Raw genomic sequence first — 27,206 nt, forward strand, 5'->3', positions numbered from 1 at the left:
ATCTGTACTGACTAGATATTTGTTGAATGAGTAAAAGGAAAGAGACAGGAAAGGGTTAATGAATGTCAACAGGTGCGATGACACCATCATCACTGTCAAAATGGCGACCACTGAGCTCCTTCCTCAGCTGTAGGAGTCTGAGGAGCAAAATCAGCTGAACAGGGACAGTGCTGGACAGGTTCAAATTCACAGTCAGCAGATAACTGCACAAAGGCCCATTTTCTCAGTGCAGTGCTAACTTAACTAATTTAGAATAGCTTTCACCTTAGGCCACAGACTTATAAATCACCACTCGTAAATCATTTCTACTCATAGCAAATGCTGCCCACACCTTCTATGTGGTCACTTACATTACATGCTTATACGTTTTGTAATATTAAATGTACTTTACAGCTGTGGTCAGAGAAGAAGCTCTGCGATAAAGACATGAATGACACCAATTGGCTCCAAGTATCAGCCTAGCCTGTGTTGATTCAGCTCCACAATCCTTGAAAACTCCCTGAAGGTTAGAAAACTTCACCAAGCACCACAGCTTCCCAGACATGTCCCATTGTCAACAGCTCCACCTTGAGAATAGCAGCTCTCCGAGGCATCCAAGGTTGGAGGTAGGAAAAAAAAACCAGAGCTGGAGAGGCAGAGAGTGGAGAAAATGAGAGATGAGGAAGAAAGACAAGAATGAATACTAACAAAAGTGAATACAATTTTCCAAGGCTGCTCAGATTTGAGCAATTCAGCAGTGACTGAGGACTGTGATGAGAGGTAAACATGTTAGATAGTGTGTGTGTGTAGTTTAGTTGTATGGGTGAGAGTGTAAGAGTTCAGTAAGTGAGGTCTATGTCTTCAGTGAACCCGTTTAAATGGAAGGACGAGGACAAAATATGAATCCAGAGTCCAAACGAATTGATTACAAGCAAGGTTAGCTACTGTAACAGTGAAATATTACCTAAGATAGCCAGACAAACGGACAGAACAAACAATGATCCTCTATTATCCGTTTGCACATCCTTGCTCCTTCACATCTTCTCTTTTTCTAGCACAGAAAGATGTTTTATGTTCCTGCCTTGGATCATTGTGAATAAAGAAATTCCACTAGTATTCACCGGATCTTCTTCCCTTTCCAAGCCCCTTAAAAGGAATTCATAAAACCAATTTTATTGATCAGTTAAGGTGCTTCAAGGCACAAGGGGCGGCTGTGGCTTAGGAGGTAGAGCAGTCGTCCACCAATCAGAAGGTCGGTGGTTCGATTCCCGGCTCCTCCAGTCTGCATGCCGAAGTATCCTTGGGCAAGATACTGAACCCCAAATTGCCTCCGATGTGTGTGTTTCACATCGGTGTGTGAATGTGTTTAGAAAGCACATTAAATATAGAATATGTGTGTGAATGGGGTGAATGTGATCTGTAGTGTAAAGCGCTTTGAGTGGTCGAAAAGACTAGAAAAGCGCTATATAAGTACAGTCCATTTACACTTTTCCTCGTACAAAAAGTCTAGGACCTTGATTATCTAACCCTTGACTCAACCCTTTCCTGGCTATGCTGCTGTGACAAAATAAAGGCAGTTACACTAGAGACATGATTTCCTCTCCTTTAATTCTCCGAATGTGAGAACACATCCACTGCCAGACATGAGGCTCAACCTCCACGCTCACACGTTTGACTTCTGACTAAATATTTTTAGGTACTTTAGATGTTCAGACTCCTCAGCTCACAGAAGAACTGTAGCATGATGCTCAGTACAACCTGAGGCCTTGAAAACATTTGTTACACACAGCCTGAGCCTTCACACGCCGTTTGTTTTGGACATGGAGAGTTTTAAGGCCTGAACTGGTAATGACTGTGTGTTCATCTAACCAGTGGACATACAGCTTAAGAGCACTGGCCTTCAGGGCTTTAAAAGACACAACTTCACACAAAGACGGGGCATCTGCAGAGCACAAGTGTTGTCTGTTCAGAACACTAACCAGCATCCTGAATGCTAAACTCATTGGTGCTTCAATGTGGTAGTGAGATCATCATCGTACTGCAGAATGTGACAATTGACATAAATCTTTTTATCTTTTGTTGTCACACTGACCAAACCGTTTGGTATTCAGTCTCTGCTCCAAAATTTTGATTTTACCTAAATGGGTGTGGAGGGTATTTGTGACAAATTCAATTTAGTGAGCCTGAGACTTGTTATATCCAAAGTTGCTGCAATAACCAGAGAGGACGGAGGGCAGCTCTTCATTCACACTTACAAACCCAAGGAGTGACACTGGTCAAACCTGAAGGAACTGAGGTTATTCTCTAGAGTGTGTGCCGAGTGTGTGCAACAGAAATTTTTCAAAACCTGTATGATTCAAACAGAGGTCCTCTTGAATTCATTTGAATTGCTTCCTTGCTTTCTTCTTTCTCTGGTTGACCTGGCCTAATTATCCATGTAATGATATAACCCTGGGGGGAAAGGGGATCTCCCTCTCTCTCCCTCTCTCTCTCAGGCACACACACACATACACACAATAAACTGGGCCTCCCTATTCCCACAGAAGACCAGAAAGCCTCCTGCTGAAAGAAGTGATGGCAGAGAACGAATTTCACCCGCTAATTAGACTCGACCCTGCCTTGTATTCACAACCTGGCCATGAGAACAAAGCAGAATATTACAGAATAGAAGTCTGTGCTTCTCCTTCTATATGCTTTCAGACTCCACATAGCTGACAGTAATACTTCAGTAAATTGAAAACAACCAGATCGATGGGCCAGTACCTTGAAACCAGCATCACAGCCCAGTGAGATAGGATGGACTTTTTCCCTGTCTGCGTCCTGAGAAGAAGTACAAATACAGTAGGTACAATTTTACCAACACTTAAGCTTTCTATCACTAAAACAGTCGGATATGTGTTGTCAATACGCCAACCAAATCAAAAAGTTTGATGGTTTGGGTTCAGTTTGCATGAATATAGGAACATGTATACGTTGTGCTCAGGACTAACGACTGCAGTATTAAAACTTCCTTAGATAGTCATTGTCACCAAAGGATAGCACATTATAAACTTAAAACTGAACTTGTGTGGCCTGATAGCAGAGTTGTAGACTTTTACCTAAAACCTGCCAGAAAAATAAACAGCAACTACTTTGAAAATCAATTAATCATTAAGTCATATTTTAAGGTAAACCCATGAACAAATACTTAACATTCTGTGGCTCCAATTTCTCTGTTGTGAGGATTTTCTGCTTGACTCTGTTCTATGTCACTGCGCAAACAATAATCTACAGATTTATCAACAATGAAATCAATTATTAGTTTGCAGTAGCTTGTTTTTGTATTGTAGCTTGTGCAAGAATTAATTGGCTTAATAAACACCTAGCTTTTGATGCAATTAATTATACAAAAGAATATATATTTTAAAAAAATTAGTAATGGTCCAAAATACAACCCACTGTGTTGCAGTATATGCAGTATTTTTCTTTTCTTTTAATGAAGAATCACCCACACATCCATCAGCAGGCCTTTGACAGCTCAGGCCTTTGAACAGTGAGGCGGGTCAGAGCAATTATATGAGATTGATAGCAGCTACACTATAACACACACACACACACACACACACACAGTGTGGGAGTGAGACATCAGAGAGAGACTGACTGAGTCCTCGTGGACAGAGATACAGTGCGTCTCATGTGTCTTGCTCTAGTGTCTTGGTCTATCTATCACTGGTATGTTTGACAGTAACTGTGTGGTGACACTGCAGCTGAGGGCAGCAAATTAAGTTTGTTGAGCTGTTGCTGTGCTAAAAAGTCAAGGTCATTAAAAGGTGACCTTGTGATCCCTAAACAGTTGTGTGATAATGTGTTAACTCATTTTATCAGTGAAATTATTTTTTATATTTTAAATCAATAACCAACTCCCTTAAAACAGACAAAAGACATTTCAGGAAGTTAGATCCCAAACAATGGTGTTCTTTGTTTATTTTCTTCAGCTTGTTGTCTTACTCTCAGCATGCTATTTGTCTTCTTTGTGAAATGTTTAGAAAATGCTGTTTTATGTTGTGAAAAGCTATCACCAGGAAAGCAATCCACAAACACTGACTGTTGCCCCCCCCCCCCGTCTGTGGTTGTGTGAAATTGAGGAAAAGACACTGGCAGAGTAAACATTTTGGCACGTTTTCAAATGGTAAAACATCTGAACTCATTTACATGACAGTCAAGCAGAAACAGAGCAAAAAATGCCCTTAACTGGTTTTCTATAGACGCGCAGAGCTTCAGCTGCAGTTCAGCACCTGGATTTATTTGCTGCTTTAAAACACTGAGCCAGTATGTTACACCTGATGCACACCGTACTCAAACTGAACGTACATGAACTGTACCTTTTCAAGTGGACCTGGATACAACTCGGTGATCCATGATCACAGTCGAAAACTCGCTCATACAACCGTCACACAGGAAAGATTTATCAGCAATGGTGGACTAATATATTATCATATATGAAACTATTAGACTGTTACTACTGATGCATCAATAAGCAGCAAATTGTACCTCGTTGAGGTGGTTTAACTACTTTAAGTAAACTAGTTCAGCCCAGTGGTTCTAAAGCTAAGGGTCGGGCCCCTTGAAAGAGTCATAGGTTAAAAGAAAATGTCAACGACGACACTTTTTTTTGGCAAGGGGTCACTGGCTTAAACAGGGACCTGTAACTATGGCTGTCAGATACATCTAGTGGAGTAAAAAATACAGTATTTCCCTCTAGTGAAACAGAAATAGTAGCATAAAATGGAAGTAATCAAGTACCTCAACTGTACTCAAGCATTTACTCAGGTACTGTACCTGAGTTACTGTGTTACTTTCCACCACTGAAAAGACAAAGACTGTACATCTGGTTAACTGTCCAACCTCCAACACAGAGCAGCTCACAGAGGCTAAATCTCACTGTGAAGCACCACAATACTGCAGCAAACAAAATGGAGGCACGTGTTCCCCTGACATACTGGGTATTATTTAAACCAAATGTGTGCTAAAAAAATAAGAAGAATTAGACTGACAAACTAAATTAAATTAAAACCAGACAACACAAAGCCACTGACAGCTTCTCCAAATTATGAATTTTAGAATTGTTCAATGTGAATAAAGACAAATTGACTTATGAAACCAAAATATTTTTGTTACATCTGACTGATGTTCAGTCTCTAAAATCATTACACCTAAGCACTGCTGAGTTGTGTTTGATCAGAAACACAAGTCAGTTTTAATAAAGTGAGAAAAGCAATATGATCAACAAGAGACCATGGGACTCCTAATGAAGTTTTCTGCAGCTCACTCTGCCATGTGTATGTGTATCTGAGCAGGGACAGAGTACAGGCGACATTTATTGACAACGGCTGCTCCGCTCGATAAGAAGAGGCATAAAATCAATCAACCTGATTGGTAGACAACAGCGAGGGAGGAGGAGGAGAGTACGGAGGGTTGGAGAGGAAGTACAGAGGGCTAAATATAAAAAAAATAATAAGATTGGAGGTTTGATAGCTGGGATGGAGGGAGGAGAGCAGCAACAGCCTGTTCCTCTGTGGTAGTCCACAAAATATAATCCAGCATCTGAATCACTACTTGTGATTTAATTATTGGTGAGCAAAAAAAGAAATGAGTTCATAGCAGAAAACAGCAGAAAAATGTCAGCTTTCCGCCTCTGGCACTTGGACTCAGTTCGGCATTGAGAAGAGGGATGCACACTTAATCAGATTAGTTTGTTTCTGTACTTGTAAAGAGGAGACAGTCAGCAGTGTGATGCAGTCTGTCCCATATTTAGCCTCTGTCACACATAAAATAGGCTATCACCTCTTTTCTGTTCTGGCCCATTTAAACCACAGAGGCCAGACTGAGGCCAACTGAATTAACACTCATTTTAGCAGAAGAAGTACTTGACTTATATATAAAAAACACACAATACTGCAAAGCATACACTCTGATCCAGCTACTGGTGCTGAATACTGAATGGACTGAAGACTAAAAACATCCACAGATCTGAAGCTGGATGTTCACAACAAAAAGTATCAATGCATTAATCATATACTGACTTATACTCTTATCTACATGGCTAGAACACAAGGTGTACCTAATAAGATCTACAGTGGCCTACTCCATTTAGTATAGGAAACTCCACATACAACACAGCTTAATAACAAGACATTAATGAAGAAATTCTCACAAACAATAAGCATAAAAACAACCAAATCACTGACAGTCAACAGGTGACTGAACAACCAGCAAATACAAAACTGCTTGTGCTGTGTCCGTGTAGACAACAGCAACAGCAACCTCAGGCAAAACAGAGCACAATACGACATCCAAACCATCAGCAGGAACACAGCAAAGAGTTAAATACAGAGAGAGCGCCACAGCGGGACATTTAAACACCAGGAAAGAAACTAAGTCAGTAAAGAGACAAACAGATAGAGTATAACTCACATTTGTCGTCGAAGTCTTCTCTCCTTTCTCCCATGGAGATGAAGTGTCCGTCATTTGTAACGTCCAGCCACACCTGCTGCCTGGTCAGTAATTGTTTGTTGGCAGAAGTCCTCCTCTCCTCTCTCCATCGCTGCTAGTCACTCTACCAACAAGGCTGAAACATTTTTATATGATGGGCCACTGTTATGTTATACAACCAATAAACTGACTAACACAAGTTTCTTATGTAGATTTTCTTAGCAGACAAATATATATATACAGTACTACAAACCTATACTTTGATACAGGTACAGGCCCCATAACAAAATACTAGTGCATGTACCAAATACATGACTTGCACACCTTTATCTATGGGATTGGCCCATAAAGCCAAACAACAACAAAGCTTACAAACAAAACAAGGACAAGTTATGTATCATAGCTCCTGCACAGGCTACAGTAAACAAAGACAAGACGACCAGCTGGTGACTAATCAATTTGTCCATGCATAACTGGAAAAATAATAATAACACAGCAGGAACACAGCAAAGAGTTAAATACAGCCACGGCGGGACATTTAAACACCAGGAAAGAAACTAGAGACAAACAAATATAGAGTATATCTTACATTTGTCGTCGAAGTCTTCTCTCCTTTCTCCCATGGAGATGAAGTGTCCGTCATTTGTAACGTTCAGCCACACCTGCTGCCTGGTCAGTAATTGTTTGTTGGCAGAAGTCCTCCTCTCCTCTCTCCGTCGCTGCTTAACAGTCAAAAAACACGTTAGTTTGTATCATTAGCGCTGGAAGACTTGAGTTGAGTTAACTCTCATGTTTGTTTGTAAATTATGTTACATTTCTTTTGTTTGTTACTTGTCTGTTTGTGAAGTGGTCGGAGCGCGACAGGCTTCATTTTCCACGCGGAGGCCCAACTTCCTTTTTCGACCACACAGACCGGAGGTGGTTAGCCAGCCGTTACTACACAGGGGGCGCTGTTTCCTCGTGTCTGACGAAACTCGAGCACATTGGCTAAATTGGTCTAGTTCGGTTGTTACCTAGGTGATTTTTAGCTCGCTGCCCTTTTCCCCCTCAAATCCAAATCAGCTATGAACCAACTCTCTGTTTGTTTGACAATACAAAGTGTTGTCAAACACTCATGTATGGTAACCATGGTTTCCATGGTAAACAGGAGTTTATAGTTGTGATAACTTGTGAGGTTTATTCCCTCCTCTGGCATTCATACTTTTTGCATGTATCTACATGCATAAACAGATGATTCTATAGAAAACTGAAGGGACAAAAAAACCACATAAAGAAGATCCTACTAAAGTAAATCCTAGTTGTCAAGAGTGAGTGTGCATTTAAAATTATTCTTTGTTCCCATACAGTCATCCTGAAATGATAAGCAAACTTTTCTTACCCATATTTATTGTAAAGTGTACAGCCTATAAAATCATCAGCAGCTCAGATGTTGGACTGAGAGATTCAGCAGTGGCCTTGAGAGAAAACTGTGTGTGTGTACAGTATATTGTTCAGATGACGCCTACAGCCCCCTCAGCATTCAGCTAACTAGAAAGTCTTTAAGGCTCAGATTGTCTTGTATTGTATTTGACTGTATTGTGTGTCGGGACATTGACAAGAGTGACAAAGACATGACAAGATGAGGGGACAGATGGAATAAAGTTTCTGCACAATTTCCCTCGTTGAGACGAGACGAAGGGGCTGAAGGTGATAGAAAATCTCGGAGAAGAAGACGATGAGATGGAGAGAGAAGGAGCCAATCACTGTTTCTTTTTCTGAAACTAACAACAAAAAATAATCAGCTAAAATGTTAAAATCTTCCTAAAGAATTTGAGTGTTTGTGTTAAAGCTCACAAAACACTATCAAGCTAAATTTGTAAGCTTCCCTGTTGGTGAGAGTGTGTGTGCGTCTGGTTGTGTCAGTATGTGTGCAACCATCCTCAAAACAACTCCCTTAAAAGCCAGGCCATAATAATGAGAGAGCCCTTTGTACGGACAAAAGAGAAGCTGGACCCCCCCCAACAAACAGAAAAAAAAAAAAACAATGTGTACTGAGTCATAAACAATCAGTGGCAAATAACAGCAATTTCACAGCTAATTCGTAGATTTCACGTGTGAATGCCTCCATCACCTCCCTCCATTTAATGCTGTGAATAGAGACACACGCTGACATTACAAACATGAGACGAGACTCAGCATGTGTGTGTGTGTGTGTGTGGTGGGTGGAGGTCTTAGGTCTAATGATTTAAGCCTAGTTTGAGTGTCAGACCTACTGCTGGGCACTGAAATGTGCAGCAAAAACACACACTGTTGTTACTACAGATGTCAAAATGGCTGTAGTTGAGAGCTGATTGTTAATAGGTAATCAAATTAAACAAATCAATGCAACGTACCAACTCTAATGTTTTTTTGCTGCCTCATTTATCAACCCAGAGAGGGACATTAAAAGGTCTAACACATCAGTTTGGGCTTAACTGAAGGTCGTTGTTACCTGTCACGGCCATTTGGGGGCGACAAACATACAAAATTAGTGGCACTGGTGCAGCATGCTAGCCCACATCACTTATCTGCTTTCCTGTCTGAGTTAGATGAGAATAGTGATGGGAATTACAGTTCGTAACATCAACAGATGAGAAGACCCATACCACTCTCACCTCTGTATGTAGCTGGACCTCACACCTGGCTAGCTTAGCTTGGCATAAAGCTTGGAAACAAGGGGAAACAGCTAACCTGGCTCTGTCCAAAGGCTCCCTCTGAAACTCACACACACATTGTGTCAAGTTTGTTTAATCTCTAAGTGTAAATATGGCATGTTGTGGTTATTGAGAAGGTTATGTGTTCTTGGCTTTGCGTAGGCACCCTACAGGATTACTGACTATCAGTATTTTTAAGTCACCTGTTGCTGCAAAGTTGCGTGTTGAAGCTTTAACATTATGGAAAATGAATATAGTTCCTCTGATTTGGGGACATTTCTCTGCCAGTCCCATTTCCGTCTCTACCGTGTCATTCTGTGGATCTTGTCGACATGCTGAGTACTTTTATGTGACTGGGGGCGTGAATTCGTCAACATTCACCTAACAGTCTTTGTTACAGCCCTCACTAACACACATAACACCTTACCTTTGAGAAAGTGTCTCACTAATGTGCTTCAAGCGAGCCAACCTCAGGCAGGTTGACATGAAGGAAGTGTAAACAGGTAGTGAAGAGGTTGTAAAGGACTTGGTTGCACCTTTAATCACACCTCCCACCTGTCTGTGTATTTTAGAATCTATACTAAGTAATACACCATAAAATGAAATCAAAGGTAGATGTACTGCATATTTATAGTTGAAGTTTTTAATGGTGTTGGAGTTGATGAAATAGGTGGTAAAATATTTAGACTTTGGTCGTTCTGCTCTCTTTCTGAAAATGACTGAATGAGTCATTACAGTTTAACTTGTTAAAAACAGCTCCTGAAAAAAGCCAGCTTAGGGGACGAAGGTGCGACTATGCAATGAAAATGCACTGCCACTTTTCCACATCTACTTTTCTTATGTGCAATTTTTTTTCCTCTTCTCCCCTTCTTCCCTTGATTTCACCTCTGACAGTCGTGCCCTAGATATTTCTCCATCCCTGTCAGACACACTAGCAGGTCTCATCGGCTGCCAGCTGTGGAGGAGAGGACGTGGAGATCAGCACAGATGAGAAGTGAAAAGGATGAAGGGAATCTAATCGATCCAAAACCTCCATCCTAATCTTGTTGACATCCTCAGATGGTGCAGACGGCAGCCCTGAAGCAACTTTGGGGAAGACATTAAATGTAAAAATTGCCATTTTTTTCCCAATTCCTTGTCATTATCAGCTCTGGTAGCTGGTAGTTTAGTTTGACAGAACATATGTGAACACAGGTTAGTTACATGCATATGCCCTGAATTCTCCTCTTAAAACATCCTTTTGATCATATTTCATCAGCGTCAGATATTTAGAAACTCCTCAGGTGCGTTTGATTTGTCAACTCAGATCTTTCAAGGCCCCAGTACGGTCTAACAGAAATACTCTGCTGCACCCTTGTGGCCAATGCATGAAGTGTTGTTACTACAACTCTAAGAAAAAGAAACCACATGATCCCTTCTTTTCCTTTTCTTTTTTTATATTTCCACTTCTGGCTTTTATTCTTAAGCAAATGTACAGTTGTTTGCCGTTGATAGCTACAGAAATGTTGGCAAAAATCCACAAGTAAACCTTGATATGACTCTGTTAAAAACTGTATACAAAAAGACCCCAAAACTGTATCTGAGTGTACAGTGATTATAGATACTGTTGATTATGAGAAATATAGATCACTATACAATAATACATTGTAAAAGAGAAAAAGATAACATTCTGTTTGAAGGCTGTCAGTTTAGGTGGTCTTAAAAGACCAGGACAGTTAGGACAAGAGCGACTGGTACAGTTAATCCACCACCATTAATGGCTTTGAAAATTTCTACAGCAAGGTGTCGATCATCAGACGAGACGGTTCAGTGCAGGGGTGTATCTGAGCTAACACCACAGAAATCGCTCTGCTTTTTCAAAATCTTTAAAGCTATGCATACGTACATACATGTCCAGTGTTTTGTTTTGATGCCACCCAGCGTGGTTGTTAGAATACTCCTCTACACAAATAAGACACACATCAAATACAGTCTCTGGAAAGTAAAAAAAACACAAAGCCTCACACGATCTATAACATACATACAAAAAGCTCTGAAGTAACTGTGGATACTTTTTTTGTAGTAATTTCTTTATATGATCCCACAGTTTTCCAGACAGAGATACAGGAAGTACCTGACTGTCTTACCTCACATGAAGAAGGGGCTTATGGCAATAACTTCAAAGTGCCAATATTCAGTCAGGCTTGATCAGATAACTCAGATCATAAAGTATAAAAGCTTCTGCGTTGGTGTTTCTCTTTATGTGGCCTCAGTCTGTGGCAATTTTAGTCAATAATTACATTGATTTCTATCTTATTACCTATGGAATCAGGTGGCATCATACTGGCACACAGTTACAGTTGACAAACATCTCCCTGCAGGGACCTGTATCTGTCCAAAGTCCAACTGGGATTCACACATACAGCAAGGAGGAAGAACAGGATCCTTGATTACATGTTCACATTCACAACCCTGAGGATGTTAAAGAGCCAATTCACCCAAATTACACTCACTTACCTCCAGTGCGATCAAGCCATGCAAATGTATATTCAGTTTTATTTGTCCAAGTTTGGAGATATGCATCTCTAAGATTTCTGCTTCCATACCAACACAATGGTTACACCGTTGTAATTTGGTTGAACTGATCCTTTAATTAGATTTTACCCCAGAATCCAACAGTGTAAGAATCCTTTGTTTTGCTGTTCATTTTATATAAATATCTAAGTAGAAAACCAGAATCTTGACAAGCAAGACATTAAAGGAAACATACACAGAACATAAAAAAAGAAAAATCCCAGTTTGTAACATTGATCAACTGCAGTTAATCAATCAAGCAGAGCTGGAGCTTCAAGTTTTCTTTACAAAGATTAAAGACGGCATCTGACTGATATCTTTTCCAGTGTGCTCCGACCACCTTCACTCACTCTTAATGTGGTACAGGGGAATTTCATATTTTATACATTAATGAAAACAATAAAAATAACATTTCATTTAAATGCCCTCCTGGACATATATAAAAAATGTGAATAAAAACAATAAAAAATAGACATTAAACATCAGTCGAATGTTTTGCTGCAAGTGGTAATTAATTTGTTCATTGATTGTAATATTTCAGTGCTGTTTATGTTCAAATACGTCTTCTTGGACAGTAGAACCTGCGTTAAATTAACTTTTACATTCACCTTTTTACTCGTGTATCCATTCTGTCAGTCCCTCTCCTCAGTCATGCATCCATACATCCATCACCTGCAGTGCCTCTCCACCTAAATGCCTATGATTAGTAGTAGGTTTACCATAAAAGCAAGCAAAGACAGTTCAGCACAGACAGAGAAACTACCACAAGGCACCTAATGTAAAGCAGCTACAAGTATCTCTAGCAGCAACAAGGCTTCGGTTCATAAAAGAACTATTTAAAGAAGAGTGTAAAACATCATTTCTACTCTGTCTCACGATGGATGCGTAGATGGATGGATGAGCGGACAGAGGGAGGAATGGCCGAGACAGACGAGAGGGTGATGATGAGGACGGGTGGAGGCGGCTGTCACAGAGGTGGGAAAACTTCCACATTGCTTCAGCAGAGGGAGAATGAGAGGAAGATAGAAAGAAAGAGAGAGAGATGCCAGAAAGAAAGACAGAGAGGTTCAGGGTTGAAACAGTATAAGACAGAATCAAAGACACTCTAAACTCCATCATAAGACTTTCACGTGCATCAGCACTGAGAGATCAGAAGCTAACCTGCAAACTGACTGGGAAACATTAGGTGGAACAAACAAAATCTTATCACTCTGTAGCTTACTGGATCTGAATCATGTGAGAAAAGACTTTGGGACACTCCTTACTATCAATGATGGTCAAATCTAACTCAGCCTAAAATGGTGGGATTATAATGTGAAAATAAGTGAAATTCTTGTGTTTCTTTCTGTGTCATGCTTCAGTTTTGTAGATAAAAACTTTCTTTAGAAACTTCATTTTAAATCTTTTGCTTCTGCATGTCCTATTTGTTTTGGTTTTCTTCCTTTTTTTGTTATTGCTGCTGTGTAGATTGTGTACAACAGAATAAAACCAAAACCGTCACAATCTCCTAAGACATGGATGGATGTGTGTGTGTGACTATATGATCAATGAGCAACTCTCAGAAAAACTAGTAACTATATTTTTAAGGCGTCAAGTAGTTTGAAGCACTTGATAGAATCCTTGCACTATGATTGGTATGTTCGTATGGTAAATTTTAAGGTGCTGAAATAGTATTTGAGCTAAAAATCAAGCTTGACAACTGACACTCACATCATGTTTTACACATTAAATACAGAGAACAAATGAGGAGCTGCTTTTTTCTACTGTCATGTTTTAAATTTCCCCTAAAGTTCCCCTAAACATTTAATCGTCTTTCTAATGGCCACTTTCACTTCAAGTGTTTTACAGTACCATGAATGTGTGTATTGACTTATAGACCACACTATTTATCTCATTAAATAAACTTGCAGTATATGAGGTCAGATTTTTCTTTCTTCTGGTTCTTTGGTTCATAATCTCTGTGGTATTTACAAGCTGACGTTAAGGCATTGAGAAACAGCTCGGAAGCCGTCACACAGCCATTTCTACTGGAGTCAATCACTAACACAATAAGGCATAAAAACTTAGAGTAGTCTCTCTGCGTTATAGATAAATATAAGATGAAGGTTTATAGTTAAAGTGCTTCAAAGACAGTAAGAGATTCTGCAGATGTGAACGGAGCACACACACTAACACGACCACTAGCTATCAGCACACAGATACACACACATCTATCCCTCGAAACACTCTACACTACCTACGTGTGAGTTTAAAAGCGTCGGAAGTGGAGCTGAAGTTGGTCTTTTTTCTTTAAGACATCAATACAGTGACTAATAAAGCAGAGAAAAAAACACCAACTCAGATCCACTTCTCAAACACTAAAGCGTTACTGCTCTACTCCACCGCTCCTTACAATGCTGTAGGATCTGACCCCAGAGTCCTACGGAGTATTTCGGGATAATATGTTTGCACACAGGCAACAGCAGTTAGTCCTAAAGAGGCAGAACAGACAGATGGAGGGAAGGAAAGAAAGAGAGAGCACTGTTACGGTCTTCATCATCATCATCATCGTCATGAGCACAATGTCCAACCACAACACCTCATGATTATCGCCGTAAAAAGTCATAGAAATCCTAACACTTGGAGAAAAGTACACTTCAGCTGCCTGCTGTCAGAGGCAGACAGATGTAAAGGGCCAGTGCACATATTTTCACTGTGACATACAGTCATATACTTTAAGAAAGAGTGTTTTTGTTGTTGTTGTTGTGACATCAGTACACTGAGCCCTTTGCACGTCGCGGGCAGCGAGCGAGGCCCTGCGGGTGGAGTCCTCTCCAGAGTCGTCCCATAGTGCTTTGTGCCATACTTGGCTGCTGACTTGGGAGCAGTTATGAAGATTACTTTCACTGTAATCCCTTACAGATGGATTACAGATACCTGCTTTTAGCAACATGGTTCCTTATTTGACTCCAGCTCAGTAACATAAATAAAGTCAGTTACTTTTAGGTGACTTTACGTCCCAGCTCACATCTGGACCAATTTATCATAATCGCTCCTTTGTCCAGTTCATTGTGTCTGATGTCAGAATATAAGAATAGAAAAACAGAAATAAATTAGACTGAGGTCTCGGGCCCCGCCCCGCTGTACGAGTGCCCCTGCCTCGGCTGGCGGGAGCCGTCTGTGAATCGGAGGAGTGGGGTGAAGGTGCAGTAGTCTGGCGTTTTTTGCCAGCGCGTGAACATGACTTTCTTTTTAAAGGGTTCAGACCTTCGAGGGTTCGGGGCGTTCCTCTGGTTGCCCGAGCCTCGCCGGTGGCCGCTGGCCTTGGACGGGGCATGGAGAGACGCCAGGGGGGTGAACTCAGAGAGCTGGCCCTTGTAGAGTTTATCGGCATTCTGTGGTAGAGTGTAAAGAGGGAGAAGGAGAGAGAAAGAGGAAGAAGAGGGAGAGAGGGTAAAAACAGACAAGAAAACATGTTACTTATGGAGGACTATGGAGAGCTCTCAGAGAGCAGGAGGAGGTGAGACATAGAGGAGACACTGTTATCCCAGCTGGCCAAAAAACTGTGCAAGAAGCCAGGTCCCTAAAGAAAGTCTATAGTTCCTCCATTTTGGTGTGGAGGAATATGACTTTAGCTCTACACATACTGTAATTTGTTCCCTTACTTGTAGCCATGTCCTGTATATGGAGAGTAGCCTGTATTTCTCACATTACAGTATCTCTCTATACTCTTAGGAGGGCTTTTAGTTGAGCTAACAAACCCTCTGCAGTTTGGAGGTTTCATCTTTTGGTATCAGTAAACCAGAGAATCATTTCAGCTGTACAGTTTGCATCACTGATGGTGATTTTGTATGTTGGTTTTGATGGTTAATAATTTATCAATAACAGTATTAGTTATACCAGTTTAATCACAAGCTAAGCTAAAACATTTCTTATCCAGATGTTTTAGAGCAGAGATTAGAGCATGAGCTTCAGCTAAAAGAAGGGGTGAGTACTAAATAAGCTGCTGCAAAGGACATGCCAGTTTCCTGTGTCAGTAACCTGACCCTGTAAACAACTCAGCATTACCAGACAATTCAGTTGTTTGTATAATTTAATTTAATTAATAAAGTATTGCACTGCCTTTAATCTAATTAGCCAGCTGTGATAAATCATGTCCCATGCACTCTTTTAAGACAAGCGATGCAACCCAAGCACATCACACATTATTACAAAAACATGAATAAATAAATACTGCAGCACCGTTTAAAACCACAAGCTTGCTTTTATAAAACCAAACCAAACCATGCAAATGAAATAATGACAAACATGCATGAACGTTCAGTCCCACTGTGAGAAAACAGTCCTCAGGTTCTGTAGTGATGCTGAAATGTGTCACCAGAGGGCGCCAGAGCTCCATGTAAAGAATAACCCAAGAGGATGCAATTTATATATATATATATATATACACACACTCACACACACATACAATACCTGGAAAATTGTTTGATCATTGGACTTTTAAGACCTTCACAAAGACCCACACACACACACACACACACACACACACACACACACAACTTGCATGTTAGTCAAGTACAACGTCCAAAAGTCAAATCTGGGAAACCACACACCACAGCAAAGTAAACCCCGTCACTGCAGGATGTTAATATCACCCACCATTACCCAATCCAACCATTACACACACACACTCGGTGGCAGGGTGTGTGTTTTACCGTGCTGAAGCCGTTTAGGCTTCTGTGACAGCTACTCCATCTATTAACGATTCTGAACTCTGGTAGGTCAGGGCCCGCTCAAACTCTTTTTTATCCCTCACACGCTGTGGACACACACACACACACACACACAGGCAAACATACACACACATTTAGGATCTATGACCCACACATAAAAATACACATACTCTGACAGAAAACACATCACACTTTACATTAGTTGCATTTACACTACGGGCAGTTTTTGTTTTTGTGTAAATCCAGACGTAGATGCACAGGCATGCAATCAGACTGGCTGACATGAGAGTCACTTCATGCAGAACAGAGGCAGGGAGAAAGTAACAGGACAGAGAAAAAGGAAAATTACAGAGAGAGCTGGGGATTTTATACAAGTTAGAGACAGGAGGAAAGGCAGAGGGTCACCTCCACAAGGGCTGGGTTAGAAACTGATTCTGCTGGAGGTCTGAGACAGCATAAAGATGGTGGAGGGCTCGGAGGCAAGGCACCGACGCTTAGTCTGCCGCGGAGGAGAACCAGAGGGAGGGATACGGCAGGATGAGGAAGGTAGGAACCGGGGAGGTCGACGGGAGGAGTGAGGAGGGAGAGGGGAAAGAGTTAAAGCTCAGTCAGATCCTTCAAAATGCCACACAGTTTAAAACAGAAAGCAAATGTTCTTTAAGGTTTCCAGGAGAGGCTGAATAACAGAGGAGGTCTCCAGGTTTAAACAGCCAAGAGAAGATAAAGTCTGTGTCGGAGGATTAGAAATATCTCAACAGGTTTAAGGAGTTTGATCTAACTGATCTAACTATCAAAATAAACACACAGGCCTGAGAAAGTCCCTGATGTACATGTGCTGCACCTGCAGCTAAAATAACAGCTCCTCTGTGACCAGATTCCAGAGCCTGGGAGTGGCTGTCAGTGTTTTGTTGAATCCTGAATACAACTGCATTTCTAACTGGCTAATAAATGCCCTCTGACGTTTATCATTTCTGAGCAACATGTCACTGTTTAGACCTCTAATTACATCATTCTGCAGCCCAGAAGTCTGCTCCATTTTTTCATTCTGGATTAATCAGTGACACCAGATCCTAAAAACCATTTACTCCTTAGACATCTCATGCAGTTCTGCTAAACTGGTTTAGCCTTTAATAAAACATCTTAAATCAACATTTGGCTTTATGATTAGAGTCTTTAGTTCTGCTGTTGCAGAGAAGATAACAGATAACATGTTTAAAAATATCTGGAAAGCCCTATCCTTATTGTACTTAGAAATAAAGGAGCACTGCACACAGACAGAGAGGAGCTTACTGACTTACGTCCAACAGAGCAGGGACATAGCCAAAGCCAGCATACATCTGCTGACCCACAGACATCAGTTAGACATTTGTAACACACTGCTGCTAGCATGTTGATTAATATTCACTCTACAGAAAGAGGCAAACTTTATTAAAGAATACGGTATGAATGCACACACCTGTATGCGTTCAGTGGTGGTGGGCCACAGCGCCCTCCAGATCACCTTCTTCACCACATCAGGCAACAAACTGGCTGTGATCAGGAGGATTATACTGAGCCAGGCCGGACCACTGGACAACATCTGCATGAAGACGTAGTACATCCTCTGGTAGTTGAGGAAGGGCCTGGAGGAAGAGGAAGAGGATGTAGCAACCTTTTTAGATGTGAAGCTAACTAGTTCCTTGACTGTCTAATTTAAATGTAATGGCACTGGGATTTCACAGGCTTCTACATCATGCCAACAGCAACTTAAAAAAATCAATTCAACTTCTTTTTAAGAATAAAAAAGAAAATATGTTGTCACAACTTACCAGATGATTCCTCCCCACAGCAGAGAGAAGACCACAAAGAAAATCAGCGAGCCCCAGATGACAAAATGGTTGATCCAAGTCCAGTAATGAGTATCTAGAGCCAACTGCAAGAGAGACATGACACCTGTCAAATGTTGGAATTTCACAGCTCACTTTAATGATAGCAGTGAGCATTAATCCAGCCTTTCTGTGAGTGCAGATACTGTCCATGCTGCCTGTATGTGAAGGCACAGTTACCTTGAATGTAACAGTGAAGACCAGCACAGTGAAGACCAGCGTCCCGAACGTCCAGTTTCCAAACATCTGCAGAAGTGAAGTGACAACAGCTGCTGTTAGTGACATGTTTCAGACAAGGATGTCATGTTCAGAGCATATTGTACACTCTGTAGTTCTGTTGTATAATGTCACACAGTCAGCTGGAAACTGAACAGATTCAAAGCCTAAAAACCTTCAGTACGCCCGGCTTTGACATGCATCATGACTGGAATCAGGAATAATTCACAATTAATGCACTTAGATTCATCATTCATCATTCTACAGGAGGCCTGGTTTTATCATGGCACACGGTGATAAACGCAAGTGCACATATTCAATAAGGAATCAATCAATCAAACAGATGGCAGGGAGTTCAGATAGCAGCATTCAGGTGGAGCAGAGATTATCAGATGGCTCATGAATGGGAAACAAGTGAGATGAGGTGTTTTTAAATGACTTAAATGTCACTAGAGGAAGTGATGTGTATGTCATTCCACCTGGGAAACATGTTGAATGTGCAGAGTGTACCATTTATACATGAACAAACCTCAATTTAAAACTAGAGAGGACAACAGTATAAACACTTTCCTGTGATGATGATGATGTTGGTACAAAGGTTAGCCCTAAACGTTCTTTCACACCAACATTTAAACATATTCTTTCATGAAAATTCATGACAGTAATAAAGATTATTTGCCATAATCACCATTCACGCCAACACATGCGAAAAGACTGATGAGACAACATTTTTATTTTGGCTTGAGGTGTTGAATCCATGAGACAGGATAAAATATGTTTTATATGAGGTAAAAAAAAAAAAGAAAAGAAAGAAAAGAACATAAAGATAGGCACAAAATGCAAAAATTTGTTTTTTTTTCTGGATTTTCTTTTAATTTTCTTGAGTATAATTTTCAAAAAGTGCACAGCTGAAGAAATCCACAAGGATGACTTTAATAATAGATCCTTTCAAAACTGTTGTGCCCAGTGTCTCCAGTGTGCTTGATGAATTAGAGCATAACCAGGTACTTCCTTGCATCCACCTTATTTCTTTACAAATAAAACTATAAATAGTCCTGATGGTTCGGTAACCACAAATGTGACTCCTCCATCAGCTGGAGGAGAATTAGATTAGAAAGATGGCTACATGTCTCAAATGTCATGTAATGGAAGTAGGAGTGCAAATATTTTTTATATTCATTTATCCTGTGCTTTTAACAGAACACACACACACACACACACACACACAAAATGCACACACAATGTATAGCTTAAGTGTTTTCTCACTGCATTAACAGCTGGACACATGAGCATGGTTCTAGGAAAAGGCGGGTCACTACACAAAAGCCTAGAGTTGGTGTATCTACAGCAGGCACTAAGGTCTGGACGTGAGATGAATGGCGGACAGATGATGGGTGGGTCGGTATCTGTGTGATGGGACCAGACAGGGGAATCTGGAGAGTGAAACAAGGGGGAGAGAGATGACAGAGAGACAGGGACAGGCTTACCATCTGTGTGTTGGTTGTCATTAGCTGGGAGGAGGAAAGAGAAGCAAAAAGAAAAAGCAACACAAAGGTAAGAGGAGAGGAAGAAGAAGAGGAGAAGGCCAGAAGAAGAAAATCATAAATAAATAAATAAATTAACAACAGTTTTGTGACTGGAGAAGAAAAAAAATAGATGCAAAAAAATAAGTGAAATCAAGCAACTCAAGGCAGTCCAAGAGGTTTCTGGGAGAGTAACGCTTCTTGAAAATGAAAGGAAACAAATTGAGAACACAGAGGAAGATGGTGGAAAACCCGCCATGCTGCGGTGTCTTGGATGTGAATGAACAATGTCTGTCATCTTTCATTTCCTTTAAACTATCAGTCTGCTAAAATCAGTCTCTACTCAAGGGAACAGTTAGAACAGCGGCCTTCAAACTTTTTCTGCCTTTTTTTTTCTGCAATCAGATGCTGCAGAAACTCACAGAGGAAGGTTATTCTGTCAGATTCAGGGCTGAGAAAGAACCAAACATTCACCATCACCTGCTGCATATCTGTTGTGAAGTGCATCTTACAAGTGTAGTAAATATCTGATGTCAAAATATCAAGTCATTTAGATCATTAAAAACAGTACACCTATAATAATGCTGTGTGCTACAACTTGACAAATTGCCTGCAGGTAACTACTTCTGTTTACTACATTATAACAAGCTATATATCAGACACTGGCAACACTGTAAAATGAAGTGCTACTGAATAATCTTCAGCAATGCAGTACAGATCAAAAATCAGTCTACTTCAGAGCAACTCTGTCACAAAGGCTACAGTTAATACACCTCGAACCTTGGGAATAAAAAATGTCAGTGAGAATTAAACCAGAAGGAAAAATGTCTTTGGTTTATGTTCAAACTGAAAACATCTTAAAAGACGGAAAAGGACGAATGACAAGCAGCAAATTATAGATGTGGTTGTGCCTGTTGGAAATGTGCACATTGACAAATTGAAATAGGAAATAATAAATATATTATTTATTAGAAATATGTTCTATAAAATTATGCAGCCTACAGTTGAATATAAATTTAAATGTCCAGGATCCATGGATTTCAGTTCTTAAGAATACAATGCAGCTTGTGGATGTTGTCTCTTTAAAAGACACGTGAGTGTGTACCTGTCCATTGCTGGTGAATGTGGTGTTGTCAAACAGGAAGTAAGCACCGAAGAACATCACGATGGCGTCATACACACCCAGGACGGTCCAGTATATGAAGATGGGCCACCGCAGCAAACAGTTCTTAGCAATATCTCTGTGGAGATAAACATCAAGAATTACTCATGCTCTCTGTTTGTGATAAAACTCAAGGGTCATACGATGAGAAAAGGAGGAATTCAGCCCTGAGAGGAAAAATGCTTCATCTCATCATGTGCAACCTCGAGGTTTCACTTTGGAAATGTTTGAGCTGTGACCGAGCTGAATCCCAGAGGTTAAGAGGGAGGTTTCTGCCTGATGACAACAAACATCTCCATCTTTGCACGGATGTAAAATCAATAGAAAATGTTTGTGTCTGCAGTTTATTAGAGCCAAACTGAATTAGTACGCTTTTGAAAATACTTAATGTCATTACCTTGTACATCAGCAATTCAGTGGAAGGTATTATGACTGAGAATGTCTGAAATAACCTGAAATTGAAGTTAATCAAACTAAAGTGCAGCACATTTCAGAATAGAACAGACAGTTCATTATGTGCTGGAGTAGACTGGATCACTGAAACATCCAGAGAATTTCTCTTCAATGCAAATTTAGATCATGAGAGCATGTTTCCCCAGCAACATGAACAGATGGATATGAGAGAGTGGATGCAGCTGATGTGAGATGACCTAGGTTAAACACTGACTGTACAGTCCTTTATTCACCGACGCGTTTCATTGGTTTGGTTTGAGTGCACATTTTCAACACAAACCTATACAGAGATGGGTCCTTCTTCAGGATGTCCATGTTAATGTGCTGCTCTATGAGACTGTAGAGCAGAATGGGCAGCGAGGTGAAGCTGATGTTGTACAGAGTCAAGTAGGCTGTGTCATACAGCGGCTGGAGAGAAGTACAGAGAGCAGCATTTCAGTCATTTTTCCTTTTAATTCCAAATGATTGTTTATTCTGGGTACTTGTGTGTTTGTGTGTGTACCTGTTGTGAGAAGCCACAGAAGAACTGATATAGGAACTGGGGGAAGATGAAACAGACATTCTGGGAAAACAAATAAAATAAATGAGAAGAAAAGCAGGAAGCAGGTCAGTAGTTGAAACAGTGAATTAAAGTGGAAATACCACTTCTTCCAAAAAACCACAACTACAAACTCAACAAATAATCAGAAACAGAATTCTTCAATAGAAACCGTTTGACAAAATAAAAATGCAGCAAGTAAAATGCAAACTACTTGTGTTTCTACCTTGTAGAAGAAGTATTGCACAAGTTCAGAGATGCGTATGTAGTAATAGTGTCCGTGGACCAGCAGCATCTTCTTGAGGTGTTTGAACTTTGGGATGGCGTAGTCGCTGTTCCTCACTGCCTGACGACCCTCTTTACCCATAATACCTGGAGACAGACAGAGGTTTGTCATTTCCTGTTATTTCAGATTGAACCTGAAGACATTATTCTTTTAGTTTAAGTAGGACAGTAGCTCTAGCTTGACCTGAAAAGTCTGTAAATCAGTGTAGTTATTCAATGTTTGGGGACATTTATCTTGTTAAAGATGCTGCAAAATCATGCACCATAAAAGTTGTCTGAACATTAAGAGTAATGCGTTAATCAGGATAGGTGAGAGTACTAACCGATGCCAACATGGGCCTCCAGGATCATGCTGACATCATTAGCTCCGTCTCCAATCGCCAGTGTGATCGGGTGCTCCTCGGAGGCTTTAATCAGCTTCACAATCTAGACAGGACGGGCAAGAAGGTAAAAGTAACTCTTACAGCAGCTCAAGGCTGAAGGTCTGTCAGCCCAAAAACAATACAGACACCATCAGAAGTCTCTGTACCTGCGCCTTCTGGAGCGGCGCCATTCGACAGCAGAGCACGGCGCTGCAGTTGCGGCAGATTTCTAGGAAGATCTCTTTGTAGTTCCCTGAGTTTGAATCCTCCTGGCCGGGCCTCATCACCGCAGAGAGGGTGGCTCCATCGATGATCAGGCCGTAGTCAGTGCAGTCACCTGATAAACTAGACAAACATATAACCAGTCAATCCTCAGGGAAACACAGTAGGAAAATACAATGACAGCTTTGCAGGAGTTGTAACTCATGTGTTCGCTCAGCTGCAGAATAAACATCGCCTCCTGCAGAACACAGACACACACCCAGAGAAAGTGTCCCTGGTCATGCCTCCGTGCTGCCTCAGGACGGTCCTGCTCAGGTCAAACAGGACGTCGTGGAGGCTCTGCTCCTCGGTGCGTTTGGTGGTCAGCTCCAGGATCTGGGTGTTGCGACGGAAGAGCTTGCTGGCGTAGCAGGTCGCCGCCGCCGTCTCCATCTTATCTCCGGTCAGCACCCACACCTTCATGCCGGCCTTGTGGAGCGACTCGATGGTGTCTGCCGCTTTCTCCTGGAGCCTGTCATGGAGGAAACAAATATTCAGAATATTCCTTAGAGACTTGGATCATTCTCTATCTGCCTCTCTCTGAACAGGATGAGTTGACTTGCAATGCCCCCTGGGTTTAAGATCCCTTTTAAGCCTGCACTCTGTCTCAGTAGTGACTGTGCAATTCAGTTGAACTGCCACTTGCCCTTGCTCGGTTTAGCTCACTTAGAACTGGGACAGCACTTGTCATGGCGGCGGCACGCACAGAATCAAGAGTTAGTGCTCAGCAGTGTCTGAAGTGCAGACAAAATGATTATAAGAGACAAAAAGCAAAGACTGCAGTTCTATACAATGAAAAACTTCACCTGTCCTCCACAGCAGTGGCTCCCAGCAGGATCAGGTCTTTCTCTATGAGGTCATAGGCCTCAGCCAGTCGTTTGTCCCGGTCCTGTAGGGCCAACTTGGCTCCGCTGAGCAGGTGGCAAACCTCCTGGTACTGTTCAGGGCTCAGAGGCCTGTAGGCAACACAAAGAGTCCTCAGACCCTCCTGGAGGAGAAAGGGGATTCAAACAGGGTTAGAGGATTTAAATCATCTACAGAGAACACATGAATTTTTCATCCTTTTTCTACAAGATCCAAAACAAAACAGTGTGAATGTGTGGGCAGCAAACACTCTTTCTATCTGAGCCTCACCGGTACAACACCCACCACAGATTGTTCTGTTTTCACTAAAAACTATGATTTATCTGCAGCTGCAACCACGACAAGTGACGTTTTAGTGAAACTGGTTCAGTGTACTTTATTTAGCTTGTCTATAGGGGTAAACTGAACTACAAACTCCACCCTCAGGTACTCCTACACTGTGATAATCAGCTCTGCTTTTTGGGAGTTAGTTCAGTTAGATACTTCTGCTTTATTATATGGACTTCTCTTCAATCTGCCTACTTCCACCTCAGCTGGTTATTTCTTACATTTCCTAGGAGAATTGTGGACAATCAAATGTGGGCTGATAGAATTTGTATAAAGTGATAGTGTAGCATCACCAAGTCCGACAGACAGAAACCTGTGTGATGAGATCATGAAATACACATTAACCAACTGCAGTATGTATAACAGCTCACAGGAAAAACTGTCTATCTGAAGCCACATTGGACCCACCATGAAAAAAAAACAGAGCAACTGCATGGTGGAAGTAGGCCATGCTCCACTGATCGACTTCCTGTGGTAACTATGGAAACAGCTACGGTCATGTGCTTAGCTGTGGAAACCACTGAGGTCACACAACCCTTGTAACTCTCAGAAAGGTTCTTGGAGAAAATGACTTTGTATTAGTTTATGGGTCCATGAGGATGAGAAAGTGTGTGTGTGTGTGTGTGTGTGTGTGTGTGTGTGTGTGTGTGTGTGTGTGCACTCTCACCACTGCGTTGTGCTCCACCCGAGCTCTAACCTGATCCACCTTGCCTGAGATAACCCTGGGGAAGATGGAGGAGTCGGCGCCTTTGCAGAACAGATAAAGCTCACCTGCTCACACACACACACACACACAGGGGGAAGTGTGTAGGAGAGAAACCATGCATATAAATCTAACCACATACGCTCATACTGTGTGTGTGTGCACATGTATATGTATTTATAACAGTGTGTTGTGTATTACCAGTGCTGGACCTGACAATGACACTCATTCTCCGTCTGACGGAGTCGAACGTCAAAACCTCCAGCAGCTCAAACCTGATTAAAAAACAAAACACAAACAACATTGCAGTTACATTAAAATCTTACATAAGCCTTTAAAAATCCTACTTACTGAGCTCAAACATGGATTGTCATCAGCTTGAAAGCTGAAAATGCTCAAAAAGATCCAGAGATACAACTATTTGCAGCCAACAATAATCATCTCTGTTCATCACTGTTCTAAATTTATAATCATTGCTGGAGGGCTGCTGGCTTTAGCTGTTACTAGGCTACTCGTACTTGTTGCAGCACTGACGTAATGGTACATACACAGTTCTGAACAAGTGTAATCACTGTTCTAAATTTATAAATGTATAGATTTATACACTTATACATTTTTGGGAAATTTCCACTGATCAGATTATCCCCAAGATTATACAAAACAATACTAAGAAGTACTTTATTGGCTATAAATAACTTCTTCTGATAAGAGAACTGCTGCTGAAGGTTACAGAGATGGACAGCATTGTTTCAAAGGGACACGCTCACCTCTCAATCTCATCCTCTCTATTCAAGATCTCCATGTGACTGTCCTTGAGTCTCAGATAGGTGAAACCGAGCCTGCGGCAAAGAGCAATATACCATTACTGGAAAAGGGAGAGAATGGACTGAATGTGTGTATGTGAGTGAAAAGAAAGAGACAGAGAAGGTATAAGTTTGTTCATGTGTGTGTGCTCCACCTCTTCATTCCCTCCACCAGCGCCACCTCGTCCGGAGACGAGGAGATGTAGAAGGAGGTGGACTTGCCCTGGTGGATGCCGTGCTTGATCCCGTCCACCGTCTCCTCCTCCTTCACCTGCACCGTGTGGCACAAGCACAGCGCCCGGAAAAACAGCTCCTCGTGCTCCTGTGGCGGACGACCGACACTGCGTCACCCTCACACACACACTCACGCAGATACACAGACACACAAATACACTCAAACTTAGGCTGCGCTCACCCTGGCTTCGGGACCCGGCGATGTGTCGATCATGTCCATACTGGCCGCACCAGGCATCACCTAGCAACGACACGAATCAATTAAATATGATGGCACAAGATCACACTGAAGACCCATCTATCCATCCATCAGGTTATTTATTACCTGTCCATTACAGATAGCATGAGGCACGTAAACATGTCCATCCACACAACACTCTATGAACTCCATGTTGTTCTCTGTCAGAGTCCCCGTCTTGTCTGTAAACACATACTCCACCTGGAAACAGCAGGATACAGTTTCTTACACTTTCTCTTTGTGTTTACAGCAGCTCCTCGTATCTTAAGAAGTGTCACTTTGCTACCTGTCCCAGCTCCTCGTTCAGGTCCGACGTGTTGACCACGGCTCTCTCCCCCAGCTCCTCGTCGAACATCTCGTCGTCCCACATGATGAAGTAGGAGCCCAGGAACTTCTGCATCTCCACGGTGACGTACATGGAGACGGGGATGATGTAGTTGAAAAGGACCATGAAGGCCAGGAAGTCGGTGAACGCCCTGACCAGCTGAGGATGAGGACGGTGAGAAGGTGAGCAGGTGAGCATGTGATGGAGAAGAAAACACATTTTTTGTTTGGACTGGAGAAAAAAAAACAGACTCACGATGTGCTTTTGTTTCTCTGCGTCTGTCCTCTCGTTGTACCACGGCTCGTCTCTGTTGGGGTCGGCCTGCCACACGTATTTCAGCACTGTGTTGATGAGAGCCTTGCTGATGAGAATGCACAGGTAGACCACCAGGTAGGCGTTCATCGACCTGAGGGGGGAGACAACAAGCGGCTACTGAGAGAATTGTTCATAATTCTGTTTTTATCCTCATGTTTTGGACAGAAAACAGGACACTTCAGGCCCTGCAGTATTTTTTCTTGTACCAGTGTCAAACAGTAGACTCAGTGATTCACAAGCACTTGGCCACAAAAAAATACCTCTGATCTACAGATAAAAACTAGACAAACAAAAGCAAAAGGATTCAAAAAGGCAGTGCAGTGCGGTCCCACAGGTACTGTTTGG

General features: G+C 41.6%; 1 protein-coding gene and 1 long non-coding RNA gene across 8 annotated transcripts in view; both read right to left on the reverse strand.

The window, feature by feature from the left end:
- LOC108892906 (uncharacterized) overlaps window positions 1-7,639 on the reverse strand; it is a 45,671-nt gene extending 38,032 nt beyond the window's left edge. The window contains exons 1-3 of one of the 2 annotated variants that reach the window (XR_007809013.1): window positions 7,282-7,639; window positions 7,040-7,169; window positions 6,433-6,586 (exon numbers count right to left, since the gene is read on the reverse strand). This is a non-coding gene — a long non-coding RNA (uncharacterized LOC108892906). Of the gene's footprint in view, window positions 1-6,432; window positions 6,587-7,039; window positions 7,173-7,281 lie in introns of both variants that reach the window. The other variant, XR_001962567.2, reaches the window with a different exon arrangement.
- Window positions 7,640-10,537: 2,898 nt separating this feature from the next.
- The window catches only part of atp11a (ATPase phospholipid transporting 11A), a 45,090-nt gene continuing 28,421 nt past the window's right edge, over window positions 10,538-27,206 (reverse strand). For 2 of the 6 annotated variants that reach the window (XM_018690677.2, XM_051065852.1), the window contains 20 exons: window positions 26,802-26,952; window positions 26,508-26,705; window positions 26,309-26,422; window positions 26,165-26,224; window positions 25,905-26,071; window positions 25,714-25,785; window positions 25,148-25,221; window positions 24,911-25,014; window positions 23,859-24,040; window positions 23,273-23,524; window positions 22,959-23,136; window positions 22,753-22,855; window positions 22,371-22,516; window positions 22,109-22,168; window positions 21,887-22,014; window positions 21,097-21,232; window positions 18,433-18,498; window positions 18,196-18,299; window positions 17,844-18,009; window positions 10,538-15,049 (listed from right to left, as the gene is read on the reverse strand). In XM_018690677.2, the coding sequence (XP_018546193.1) occupies window positions 14,768-15,049; window positions 17,844-18,009; window positions 18,196-18,299; window positions 18,433-18,498; window positions 21,097-21,232; window positions 21,887-22,014; window positions 22,109-22,168; window positions 22,371-22,516; window positions 22,753-22,855; window positions 22,959-23,136; window positions 23,273-23,524; window positions 23,859-24,040; window positions 24,911-25,014; window positions 25,148-25,221; window positions 25,714-25,785; window positions 25,905-26,071; window positions 26,165-26,224; window positions 26,309-26,422; window positions 26,508-26,705; window positions 26,802-26,952 (2,743 nt within the window). In that variant the 3' untranslated portion in view covers window positions 10,538-14,767. Of the gene's footprint in view, window positions 15,050-16,369; window positions 16,474-16,792; window positions 16,887-17,843; window positions 18,010-18,195; window positions 18,300-18,432; window positions 18,499-19,306; window positions 19,980-21,096; window positions 21,233-21,886; window positions 22,015-22,108; window positions 22,169-22,370; window positions 22,517-22,752; window positions 22,856-22,958; window positions 23,137-23,272; window positions 23,525-23,858; window positions 24,041-24,910; window positions 25,015-25,147; window positions 25,222-25,713; window positions 25,786-25,904; window positions 26,072-26,164; window positions 26,225-26,308; window positions 26,423-26,507; window positions 26,706-26,801; window positions 26,953-27,206 lie in introns of those variants that run through there. The other 4 variants (XM_051065851.1, XM_018690681.2, XM_051065853.1 and 1 more) reach the window with 4 other exon arrangements.

The sequence above is a fragment of the Lates calcarifer genome, linkage group LG7_2, assembly GCF_001640805.2.
Source record: "Lates calcarifer isolate ASB-BC8 linkage group LG7_2, TLL_Latcal_v3, whole genome shotgun sequence".
Lineage (NCBI taxonomy): Eukaryota > Metazoa > Chordata > Actinopteri > Centropomidae > Lates > Lates calcarifer.